The following is a 13104-nucleotide window of genomic DNA, read 5'->3' as shown; positions in this document are numbered from 1 at the left end:
TGCGTGTGACTTCATCAATGGATACAAAAGTGGTGGAAAACGCATTTTCGCGATTTTTGGCTTGAATTTTCGCGCTTTATAAAAAACCGGCCGCGTATTTTGCCGTTTTAAATCGCGCGAAACTCCGGTGCCTACATTCAGGTAACCCCATTTAAAATTCACACTCCCTGTGTGTGGTAGATGAAGGTCATGTCTTCCATAGAGGGTACTACAAATGGAACTTCTGGAAATGTTAAGATGGGCTGTCTGTTGTGTTATTATTAATTGCACTCAGTAAGAAGTTAATCGTGACAGGAGATTTAAGGTGCCTTAAAACTCAATCCCTGTTGACTCAATCCCTCATGAATATGCAGCAATTCACAGCATACAAAGCACAGGAACTTTGGCTGTTTGTGAATAGTCTAGTCTAGTAGTCTGTGGTTTGAATACTGAACTCTTTGAAAACTTTTTTTTTCAGCTCACAGTCTCTACAACAAACATCACAGTGTTTTCATTGAAATGTCAGAGCACAGTGAACTTGTGCGGAGTTTGACCGGTGTAATGAATAGTATGGATCTTCTGACCAACCCATATCTAACAGCATTTAGGTAAGCCTCTACAACATGATGCTCTTAAAGGTTCTTGACCCAATCGACAGCCTCATCCTCCATTTTCCGAGATTTTGGTATCAGAAAAAGGTCATATTTTCCCCATTACCCATAGACAGAGCATGAAGGTAGTAGAGAAGGAGTGAGCTCGCGTTAAACTCATTACGTGAATCCTATTGTATACACAATAGAGACAGATATACCTTTGATCTAATGATCATCGCCGATAATTTCTGGAATGACTCCGTCTCATGGGGGGGTTCATATTTAGTAACAAGTAAATCACGTATGCGCATAAAACATGTATTATGGATGCGCATACATTTACTTAGCTGTTGAACTTGAATATTCATATTTCATTTAATATATGATGTTTTTTACGATTAATATGTTGAAACATGTTGTTCCAGAATGTTTCTAAACAGTTTATTATGGAATAGTGCAGTTCACACACATTTTAAGGACGGGTAAAATTGTTTTAACCACTGTTTTAAAAATACGAAGATCTTATTAAAATAAATTGCGCATTGATGAGTTGAATTATACTCCCATCAAACGAGATGTATCTCAGTGTTGCCCGGTACTGCCCGGGTTGGTACGATTTTATTTGTTTACCCAAAACTTTAACAATTGTTCCTCCCCCGAGGTTTCAAAATAAACCGCGTCCTGTGCCCTCTTTTAAACTAGCCAATAAAAGAGATGTAACGATAATGTGCATCATTTTCATCAAGTTAGAATGACTTATGCTGTTTCATCATATTTATAGCGCACACAAGTGTGCGACCATGCATGTATACAACACAAAAGATTATAAGTGATAATCGTGTTACATAATCAAAACGTTGATCTGGAAACCTCAGAGGGCGGCAATTATGATTGTACAATAGAATGTATGCGAGCTTTCTCCTTCTCTACTACCTCCATGGACAGAGAAAGGAAAAACCAAACGGAAATCACATTTCCGGAAATCAAACGGAAATCACAAAATAAATATTTTGGATCCTTATTGGATGAAATCTGAATGTGATGTGATTTTAAGGAGACAACCCGAGCCGACCTTTCTTTGAAAGGCCTGTCCCCATTGGTCTACGCAACGACCCGACCAAAACACGCATTATGATTGGACCAAACCACACGAGCCCACACGCGCCAAACTAGGTCATATGACAATCTCACCGGGTCGAAGCAAGATGACCTTTCTTGAGGTCGCCAAAAGGGCGATAACCTTTCTCTGCATAAGTAAATTGGTTTCTTCCTGACAAGCATTCAGAAACCCTATTATCCCAGTGAAATTTAAAGCCAGCGATATTTTTAATTTAAATAGTGTGAACAAAAACATAACAAATTGTGGTAATACGTATACATGTAATATCCTATGGGGCATTGGTATACACATTTTGCTTCTCATATCAAAACCATTGGAGCAACATTTACAACTATCTGACCAATTATGTTTTCCAGAATGTCAAATTTCGAAAAATGAATATATCTATTTTTGCATTTGAACTCTTCATGTGTCTGTGGCATACATCTTGTTTTATCAGACACATCGGTCACCCAGAACGGATGGTTTTGATCTTGATCTATTTGTCAACTTATTTTGTCAAATCATATCTATTTCAAGTTGAGATGAAACAAAAGCAATGCTAATATTGATATATCTATAATTGGGTGATTTATTGATATAGCTATTGTGGTTATATTTGTCAAGATAATACATACATCTGTGAGTTTATCTATTTGATTACACCAAATGAACAAATAATATATAATAATTGGGCTATTCCAGATGTATTCCTTACACCCTATATCATACCTGCAACATTAAAAACCTAGAAAACAGAGTCCATGGCGAGCGGAGGCGCGGAGCGCTGCAGTATCGCCCCTGGAGTGCAGGGGCCGCTTAAGGGCCCCTGCTGGGGTCCAGGGGCAAAGCTCTGATGGGGGTTGAGGGAGCAAAGCCCCCAAAAGCTAGATGGTTTCTACACTGTAAAAACCCTTATAAGCTCCTTACAGAAGTCACATTTTATAGAGAAAAAAAACAATAAAGAACAAGGTGAAAGTGAAGCCCTAGGCTTTAATACACTTCAGCTTGCATTTGAGGAGGGATTTAGAATCCATATCTAGTAACAATTTCAACACATATTTGATGACTATAACCTTTGAAAAAATGTAAAAAACATTCTGGGACCTGTTTTTATAAGTTTGAAAAATATGCTTCCTTCACACAGAAAATGTGCTTTTAAAAATGCAGTTCCTATACTTTTGTACATAACGATATTTGTTGAAGCGATTTGTTTTAGCTTTATAACAAGGCCTACGTAACTGATAGGACATTTTAAATGACTTTTTTTTTTTAATTTCAAAGTTTTTGGCAACTTTGGAGAACCTCAGACCTATTCTGAAGGTTTGCATTTGAGGAGGATTTATACTCCATATCTAGCAACAATGTCAACACATTTGATGACTAAAAAATGTTTAAAAAAACCATCTGTCAAAAAGGCAGGCACTTTTGCGTAACGTCCTTAACGCTCGTTTCTAATTTCTGTAGCTAATTAAATAAGAAAGCCAAAACAAAATTGCTTCATTATATTGAACATTAGAGTGTGTACTAGTAGCATACAAAGAAATAAAGTGTTATCCTAACAGCAAACATGTGTGCTATTCACTTAAAAGTTGCAAGTTGCATGTATCTGTAACGTCAGTAACGGTGGAATTGGCCTTGTCAAGATACTGAATTGTGATTAGGCTATTCTAGCTGAAATCCATACACCCTCTGTTGAAGGGTAGACCTTAATCTTAGGGTTCCCTGAATGAGTGGCTCCATTTGTTATTAATTATGTGATTTGGCTAAAAATTAAAAATAATGCATAAAGTGTTTCATTTCAAAATCCAGCTTGATTTTTGTTTTCTTGCAAAGATTTCAAAATAGTTTAAAACAAAAGACAAAATGATTTTCAGTTGCAGGCTACCAACAACAAACATTCTTATTCCATGGGTGCGTCTTGTAAAGAATTCACGTAATTTGATTGGTTTTAGGTGTATAATATCTCACAATAGTTGATAGTGATATTAGTTAGTCAGTAGCGCCGCCTTAATGCGGCGGCACGCTTGTTGCTCCTCAAGGATCGCGAGATAATGCGTTCGCGTAATACACGTGCAAGAACTAAGAACTGATTCGGCGGCTTAGATGTTTGTGATGGTTTCGTTCATTTAAAACAACAGGGGTGTCCTCACAAAAGTAACTTTATTTTTTTCTGAAAAAAAGGCAGTTTTTCTCGCAAAAATTACATTAAAACTAAATAAGAAATCGTAGTGGATACCGGCTGCGCCGGCATCCACTACTCAAAATATTGGCCAGCCCATCCATTATGACACGATATTGGATAGGCAAAAGACAAAATCCTATCATTTATTCTCTAAATCTTTGTGTGTGCTCCACTTGTCTTTATGTTTATGGTTAATGAAAATTCACATATTTCTGTTCATTTATTCCACAGAGTTGTAACTCTCCCAGAAATGTCCATAATTCTGGAAATAAAAAAAGAGCAAAAATCTTTTTTGGGTGTAATACCCTGTAGCCTATTCCCGCCATATTTGATTTTCAGGAAATTTACTTCCACCTCTGTTACATCTCTGATTCCATCTTTACAGAGAAAGCAAGTATGTGCTCTCCATAAGCAAGGAATCGTTAGACTACCTCATGCGATATCTACAAAGCCAAGATACATCCGTCATACTCAAAGTACTCAACCTAAATATTCATATGCAAGGTACGTGATACACTAGGATCCACAGCATGCTCATCTATCAGGGCACAGTTCTTTAACCTCAATACATTTGTACATTCATTGAATGACCTTTGAAAATTTGAGTACAAAAACTCATACTCTGCAACTTGGAGTCAAATTTTGCACTATGATTGTTTACTTGAGGTTATTGAACTATGCCACTGGAATGAGGCCATTGTGGTCCATAGTGATACTTTGTGTCAATCAATTCGTCGTCTGCTTCACAAACTGTCGTATCTCAAAAGGCTGCCTTTTGTGATTTTTACATTATTGTCATCTAATTGTGATGATATGCACTGTAAAATTAACTTGATATATTAATTTTGAGGTATTATCATAATATTACAACCTCATGTCCTTTAATGAAAGAAAGAAGCATGCTGAAATATAAAATAACAATATACATATGTGACATGATCAAGGGGAATGAGTCACATGTCGGCCCTGGTCGAAAATGAGTTTTACACGCGTTTCTAAAGAGGACATCTAGAGCTTTCACAAACTGAAAACCCCATGTTGATACGACTTTTCTTTGTGAAGTTACATCAATTTATCAATCGCTGAAAACAATATAAAACAAAAGAATTTTAATACTTTCTTTACCAATATCTCAAAATCAATATTAGCGACATCCGACTCATTTCCCTTGATCGTGTCACATATTGATTCTATGATACTAAAAATCACACAAGGCAGCCTTTTGAGATATGACACTATGTGATGCAGATGACAAATTATAATTTCTGTCATTAAGGTGACAAAAAATACCTCTCCTAAGAGCAGATAGACCTTTTAAGTAAGGTCAGTGTTTTTTTGGGTCATTTGTTTGGCAACATTTACTTAACATGATCAAGGACATTTCACGCCCTGACAGTTTAATGTATAGGTCTAATGTAAGAAAACTCAAAATTGCAAAATTAAAAGCAAGCAATGTTTAAAATCTCTAAAATTACCACTTCTACAATATCACTGATTGAGTAAATAATGCGGTATAATTATCTGGTATTATCTTATAATACGGTATAATTATCAAAATAAAGCTTTCATTTCTCAGCAATTAGATGAATCCTCTTCTCTGCCAAGGTGTAACTAGCTAGGAAATTTTTTTAGTTTATAATTATTAACTATTTGTTTTTATCATTTTCTCTTTCAGTGCGTGGCACATTTCGGAACACCGACTTCCAAATCGACAACGAAGGACCAAATAACATACCAACAACTCAGCAAGCGCCCCCAACGCAAGATTCAAGTCAGGCAGGAAGCAACGATTCAGTATCTGAATTAGCATCTCTTAGGGAGACTATAGAGAAAGTACGGCAGGGTCCGCCAACGTTACCGTCTATTTTATTGTATTCATTAATTAATGCATATCAAGGGTGAGTAGCAGTTGGTGTTCCACAAGGTTACATATGAGGTCTTATTATGTTATGACTATGTTTACTATAGAGAAAGTATGGCAGGGTCCGCCAACGTTACCGTCTATTCTATTGTATTCATTAATTAATGCATATCAAGGGTGAGTAGCAGTTGGTGTTCCACAAGGTTACATATGAGGTCCTATTATGTTATGACTATGTTAACTGTAGAGAAAGTACGGCACGGTCCGACAACATTACCGTCTATTCTATTGTATTCATTAATTAATGCATATCAAGGGTGAGTAGCAGTTGGTGTTCCACCAGGTTACATATGAGGTCCTATTATGTTATGACTATGTTTACTATAGAGAAAGTACGGCAGGGTCCACCAACGTTACCATCTATTCTATTGTATTCATTAATTAATGCATATCAAGGGTGAGTAGCAGTTGGTGTTCCACAAGGTTACATATGAGGTCTTATTATGTTATGACTATGTTTACTGTAGAGAAAGTACGGCAGGGTCCGCCAACGTTACCGGCCATGTTGTTGTATTCATGCGATGCGGCCGACAAAATGATGCAGAAATCCCCAAGATATGAAACAAAAAGCAATAGAAGATAACGATTCAGATTGTGAACCTTTTGCTTGAATGGCCAAGGCAGCAATGCATCATAGTCTCCACACATGACAACAAGAATAAGGAAACATTTGTTCCTTTACCCATGCCATCTTCATTCATTTGAGTAAACGTGTCTGTGCACCAGAAGTTGCAATATTTGCTTCACCAAACTTAACCATAGCATGCCCCATAGATTTGCTGCACAGACAAGTAATTAAGTGTTGTGAAAATCAACAATAATACCTAACAATTGATGTGGACTTGGAAAAGCAACATTCATTTTATGGGTCCCTCTTAGTGTTTTCATCAGTTTCCATTATTTTTAACCATTTTCAGCGAACGAAGGGTCAAGTTAAAGAAAATATCCAAAATCGACCTCCACTTTGGTTCTAAGGTCATGATTCATAATAATAATAACAGGCTCTTATATAGCGCCCTTAACCCAGGGGGTCTCAAGCGCTTAACAAACTAAAAACCAAAGTACAGCATAAAAATACCAGCATACTTAAGTCTACAATGTTCATGAACTGCTACCCTATGTAAAGTTTACTTTTATGTAAAATTTTACTTTTTTATTTGTCAGATTATGCTGCACAAATATATCCCAGGATTCAACGCTCCTTATCGGAGGCTTTGAAGACGCATCCATGAAAGCATGGAGTCTATCACCAAAGAAACTGAAAACTGCCCGACACCATGTAGACGTGTCAACTGTACACCTTGCTGGTGATTGTTTTGATGATATCATCCGTGAAGACAGGTAAGGTACTGCACCTAAGTTTGACATAAAATTGGATGGTTTGAACCCAATACACAAATTTTTTGGTTGAGCTATGAGTATTAAAATATTGGACGAGACACTGGTAGAGTCTAATAATTTAAAACTCATAGCGAGAAAAAAATTTAATCATCAATATGTTTTCAGAGTCTTTTCTTGGTCAAAAATGAGATTTCTGGTCAAAAATATTTTTGGGTCAAAAAAATGAGTTTTGGTCAAGAAATTGTTGAAAACAAAATTTGGGGGTGAGTGGGGAGGGAAGTGAGCCTATCCAACACAGTCCAAGTCCAAGTAGTGTTGATTATATTGGACTCTTCAACTCTGTATAAAGTGTAGATAGTTCAACAATAATTGAAGCAACACTGACAGTTGATCCCAAGATAAAACATTATTATGTTTTTAGAATCTTCCTTCCTACACTTTATACAAATTAATGGTAGAATATGATTGGTCAGTACATTACATGCAGATATTAAAGGAACACTCCGGTATCATTATGCCTTATATCTATACTAATAAAATAATAAGCGGTCTCTATCTGTCTGTCTATCTATCTGTCTGTCTGATCTATCTGTCTGTCCGGCTCTACGTTTCGCCGTGCTTCGACGCATCGCGCTGAAATTTCGCATATAGATAGGTATCGGGAAAAGCATGTTGGCCATGTGGTTTTGAAGGTCATCGGAGGTCAAGGTCAAAGGTCAAAATTTCAAACTTTGTCCGATCGGGCCCAAACTTGGTGGGTGGAATCCTTGATAGGAGGGGAATATAATGCGCTGTGAAATAAAATCGAGGTCAACCGAGGTCAAAGGTCATTACGGAGGGGTCAAATTTCAAACTTTGTCCGATCGGGCTCAAACTTGGTGGGTCGAAACCTTCGTATGAGGGGAGCATGAAAAACATTATATGGAGGTCATCCGAGGTCAAAGGTCATGGATTTCAAACTTTGTCCTATCGGGTTCAAACTTGGTGGGTGCAATCATTGATACTGAGGGAATATATGCATAAAATAAAATTGAGGTAAACCGAGGTCAAAGGTCATGTAGGGGCTAAATTTCAACTTTGCCCTATTGGCCTTAAACTTGATAGGTGGAATCCTTTGTATGACTGAGGGAGCATGAAAAAATTGCACCAAGGTCATCCGAGTTCAAAGGTCATCTGGGGTCAAGCAGTATCGCTATCATGCCAGTGCTCTCACAGCATCTGGGCTCTCACAGCCGCAGGTGCACTAGTGTTAGAAAATAATATCAAGCTTGAATCACATGGTTTTATTTAAAACAAACTCATATTGACCATTAAAATGAATAAAAACAGCTGGCTCTCAACACATGATATTCAAATTCCTGCGCCGAAATTGTCTAGTGCAATGACGTCATAGTTATTTGTGCTCAATTGCTGTCAGCCTTCATTGTATTATTGGGGCGTCATTGCACTAGACAATTTCGGCGCGTGAATTTGAATATCATGTGTTGAGAGACGGCTGTATTAATTTCGTTTTTATGGTCAGTATGAGTTTGTTTAAAATAAACCCACATGATTCGTGCTTGATAATTAATTTTCTAACATATCAGGCATAATGTTGTGATTGCCGGAGTGTTCCTTTAAATGTTACAAAATAACAGCAGTCCATTAAATGATATTTCATCAATTATAAGGATCAACCAAGCATCAATGGTCAATGTAAAGATCAAACAAATTTATCTCATTTCCTTTCTTTTTTCTCTCTCTCTTTTTTTCCCCAAACTGTTTTTTCTCCCTGCATAATTTACTGATTTACTTGGTAATTCATGTTCTCTTTTTGCTTGTAATTCCAGTGTTGGTTCAGAAAGTAAAGTATTACGTGGACACAGCGGGCCTGTGTATGGATGCAGTGTATCGCCAGATAAAAACCACATTATATCATGCTCAGAAGATACTACAGGTTAGTTAAACCCGAACAAGAAGCCCTAAACATTAACCAGACATGCCAACTAGTACGGTAAAACATGAAAAATACTGTGGTATGGTCAACTCCCGAAAAATACAGTATTTGATAATCTTGTCCAAAATAGTAATAACGTATGCCTCAAAAAGATAAACAGTTGCAGTAATAGACTACCGATCTGAATTGACATTGTTTGACCTGTTTAATGCATGGTAACGTAGCTGTCATTTGATTGGTTGATATTTCTAAACAATGTTTCAATTTGGCCTTGTCGACCATTCGGCACGCTTGTCTTAAAAAGTACTTTGGCATCGTAGATGTGAGCACTATGCTGGTTCAAAGAAGCACTTGTGTGTGTTTGTGTTTGACTTTTCGTTTGTGTGTGACACCAAAAATGTAAATAATGGCATCCAAAGATGGGAAGAAACCTTGAAGAAAACAGTGTTTTAAGGATGAATACACTGTGAAATGGAGTTTTATTGTGAGAAATAGGAAAGACATCCACAGTGTAAGATGCACAACACATGATTTGTAGAAAAGGTACAAATTTACAAAAATACAGTTTTGGGGTGCAAAATACAGTTTTTTTGTCGACTGAGTACGGGAAACTGGATTTCAAAGTTGGCATGTCTGATTAACCCTGCAATGTATGCATAAACTCATCTAATCAGAAAACAAAGTTCATGTTCATGGATGCAGTATATCCGCAGATGAACGTGTTATTATATCATTACATGCTCAGAAGACACAGCAGCTTGATTTTAACTCAAACCCCAAACCCAAAGAAGATTTTCACAGCATACCCAGAATGTAGACTGCCACCCTCATTCGTCAACATTCGAATGTATTTTCATTCATCACTAAACAAGCATAGCACAAATAACATCCAGTTGTACAGTCTGTCCACTTGGAAGTACAAAGTAAACAACCGGTCAACTCAGATAAATATCAAAGTACTTATCCGCGCAAAAAATAGTCCATATCTCATCGATCATAAATCATGCGACCGTCCAGCTTGGGGAAAAAATTGGAGGTCTTGCCCTCGGGTTTTGCCATAAGGTACTTCCCAGTGTATTGACTCCATCTACATTCCTCGATATGCATTGCTCTCAATCTAATTTATGAAAAAAAAAATGTGAGTTATTGTTGTACATGTACTTGGACAAGAAAATGAATGTTTGACGTTTGTTTAGTCCATGCTAGCTCCGTACAGATTGAGTTTACTTATTTAACCCCTTGGACACTACTGGTCATCTAACAGCATTCCTGATTGGTTAATAACTTGAAATACTCATTTCAATTGCCAATTATGACTAGCCTTTAAACTATTTATGGTCAAACTTGCATTTACAGATGATCTTATTAATACCCTCCTTGATTGGTTCAAAATTGGACACAATATTCATTTTGGCCAATCTGCAGGTAGTTCTCATGGGTTTTTTTTTTCTTTTCATTGCAGTACGTTCATGGAATACCAGCACCTATACCAACACCTGCATATATCGAGGTCATAACTACCCCATCTGGGATGTTGAATTCAGTCCTTTTGGTACATACTTTGCCACAGCGTGTAAGGACCACACAGCAAGGTTATGGACACTAGAGAGGACGTACCCACTGAGGATATTTGCAGGCCATATAACTGATGTAGATGTAAGTAATATAATGTAATAATATGTAAAGGTAAAATCCGTAAATAAATTCATCAGGATTGTCCATAATAGATTATTTACAAAAGTTCTGGTGTACAAATCCAAATGTATTTCGGTATAAAGATGTTAAACATACCTCAATGAGTGTTCAACCGAGACAAGGGCAACCACTTCCTACCCCACATTTACGACCAATATATTATTACTCCACTCCAAAACGCCACCAACGTTGAGTTCCAACAGAAAACAGACTTAGGAGTGTGAGAGTTGATCAGTCAATTTGAGAAAGTACTACGATGTAGTACGAAACGTCATTGAGGTATGTTTAACATCTTTATACCAAAATACTTTTAGGGATTCAATCATGTTTCACCGTTATTCATCACCGATTAACAACGATGCGTCCGCTTCGTCTGAGTGGTTTACTTCGCAAGGTCAGCTTTAGCTGCCCGCGTGAAGTAAACCACGCAGACACGCCGGACGCGAGTTGTTAATCGGTGATGAACAACGGTGAAACATGATTGAATTCCTTTCAACAACGAAACAAGCTAAAGATATCTAATTCACATGATTCTTTCATTCGTAATGTCCATTTGCCATTGCCACTCAACCTTACAAAAAGATTGGGGTATTTCTCTGTTGATATCAGCAATAAAACTAAAGAATAAAGTGGTAATATTTAGCTGCTACCGCCAACATAAGAGAGTTCACGTTTACGCATAATGTTCCAGGCATGATGAATTTTACGCGCTCATGTGTGACGCGTTTGCGTAACCTTGCGTTCGCGTGTACGCTACTGAACTGTGGATTCATCACGGATTAACAACGGTTTGGGTTTATAGTGCTCAATCTTGGCCAAGAATTACTTAATTTACCTGTAGTGCTGTGGATGTACGTACATGTTATACCTTGAATTAAACAACTTAAAATATTTGGGCAAAAAAGTGATATCCTACTATTTTAGCAGCAAAAGAATAAAAATAAAGTTTGCTGCCTGGTCCTTTACACCCAAATAATGTGTCCTCAGCAGAAAAAAGTTTACAGAATAGACTCAGCTGCACCTCACCTATTATTTATGTTTTTACTGCCCTGGACACATTATTTGGGTGTAATGGATATTGCATTATTACCATTTATTTCATAACATCTCTCAACAGATTTCTTTCAGGTATGATGGGTTTTTTTTTTATATTAAAGTAATTTTTGTTTATTGACCGTGTTTTTTTACGTCTGTTTTTCTGTGTACGGGGTGTAAGCCTTCCATTTTAAGGAAATTTTTATTTACCCTCTGTCTCATGTCTGTTCACAGTGTGTTAGATTCCATCCAAACTGCAAGTACCTAGCTACTGGTTCAAGTGATAAGACAGTAAGACTATGGAATACATTAGATGGCAAATGTGTGAGGCTATTCAACAACCATAGAGTAAGTATTAGTAGACATAATACCTTGCTACTGGTTCAAGTGATAAGACAGTAAGACTATGGAATACATTAGATGGCAAATGTGTCAGGCTATTCAACAACCATAGAGTAAGTATTAGTAGACATAATACCTTGCTACTGGTTCAAGTGATAAGACAGTAAGACTATGGAATACATTAGATGGCAAATGTGTGAGGCTATTCAACAACCATAGAGTAAGTATTAGTAGACATAATACCTTGCTACTGGTTCAAGTGATAAGACAGTAAGACTATGGAATACATTAGATGGCAAATGTGTGAGGCTATTCAACAACCATAGAGTAAGTATTAGTAGACATAATACCTTGCTACTGGTTCAAGTGATAAGACAGTAAGACTATGGAATACATTAGATGGCAAATGTGTGAGGCTATTCAACAACCATAGAGTAAGTATTAGTAGACATAATACCTTGCTACTGGTTCAAGTGATAAGACAGTAAGACTGTGGAATACATTAGATGGCAAATGTGTGAGGCTATTCAACAACCATAGAGTAAGTATTAGTAGACATAATACCTTGCTACTGGTTCAAGTGATAAGACAGTAAGACTATGGAATACATTAGATGGCAAATGTGTGAGGCTATTCAACAACCATAGAGTAAGTATTAGTAGACATAATACCTTGCTACTGGTTCAAGTGATAAGACAGTAAGACTATGGAATACATTAGATGGCAAATGTGTGAGGCTATTCAACAACCATAGAGTAAGTATTAGTAGACATAATACCTTGCTACTGGTTCAAGTGATAAGACAGTAAGACTGTGGAATACATTAGATGGCAAATGTGTGAGGCTATTCAACAACCATAGAGTAAGTATTAGTAGACATAATACCTTGCTACTGGTTCAAGTGATAAGACAGTACGACTGTGGAATACATTAGATGGCAAATGTGTGAGGCTATTCAACAACCATAGAGTAAGTATT

The 13104-nt window shown here is 37.0% G+C and overlaps 1 protein-coding gene across 2 annotated transcripts in view; it reads left to right on the top strand.

The window, feature by feature from the left end:
- LOC140163208 (TAF5-like RNA polymerase II p300/CBP-associated factor-associated factor 65 kDa subunit 5L) overlaps positions 1-13104 on the top strand; it is a 29469-nt gene that overhangs the window by 11549 nt on the left and 4816 nt on the right. Inside the window, exons 5-11 of one of the 2 annotated variants that reach the window (XR_011860420.1) lie at positions 458-587; positions 4242-4360; positions 5532-5754; positions 6942-7118; positions 8948-9054; positions 10517-10710; positions 12019-12881. Coding sequence is in view for 1 of the 2 variants with exons in the window: in XM_072186603.1 (XP_072042704.1) it covers positions 458-587; positions 4242-4360; positions 5532-5754; positions 6942-7118; positions 8948-9054; positions 10517-10710; positions 12019-12132 (1064 nt within the window). In the remaining variant the exon portion in view is untranslated. The remainder of the gene's footprint in view (positions 1-457; positions 588-4241; positions 4361-5531; positions 5755-6941; positions 7119-8947; positions 9055-10516; positions 10711-12018; positions 12882-13104) is intronic. The other variant, XM_072186603.1, reaches the window with a different exon arrangement.

The sequence above is a fragment of the Amphiura filiformis genome, chromosome 10, assembly GCF_039555335.1.
Source record: "Amphiura filiformis chromosome 10, Afil_fr2py, whole genome shotgun sequence".
Taxonomy (NCBI): domain Eukaryota; kingdom Metazoa; phylum Echinodermata; class Ophiuroidea; order Amphilepidida; family Amphiuridae; genus Amphiura; species Amphiura filiformis.
The sequence above is the reverse complement of the archived record's forward strand: the minus strand, read 5'-3'. Positions and strand labels throughout refer to the sequence as shown.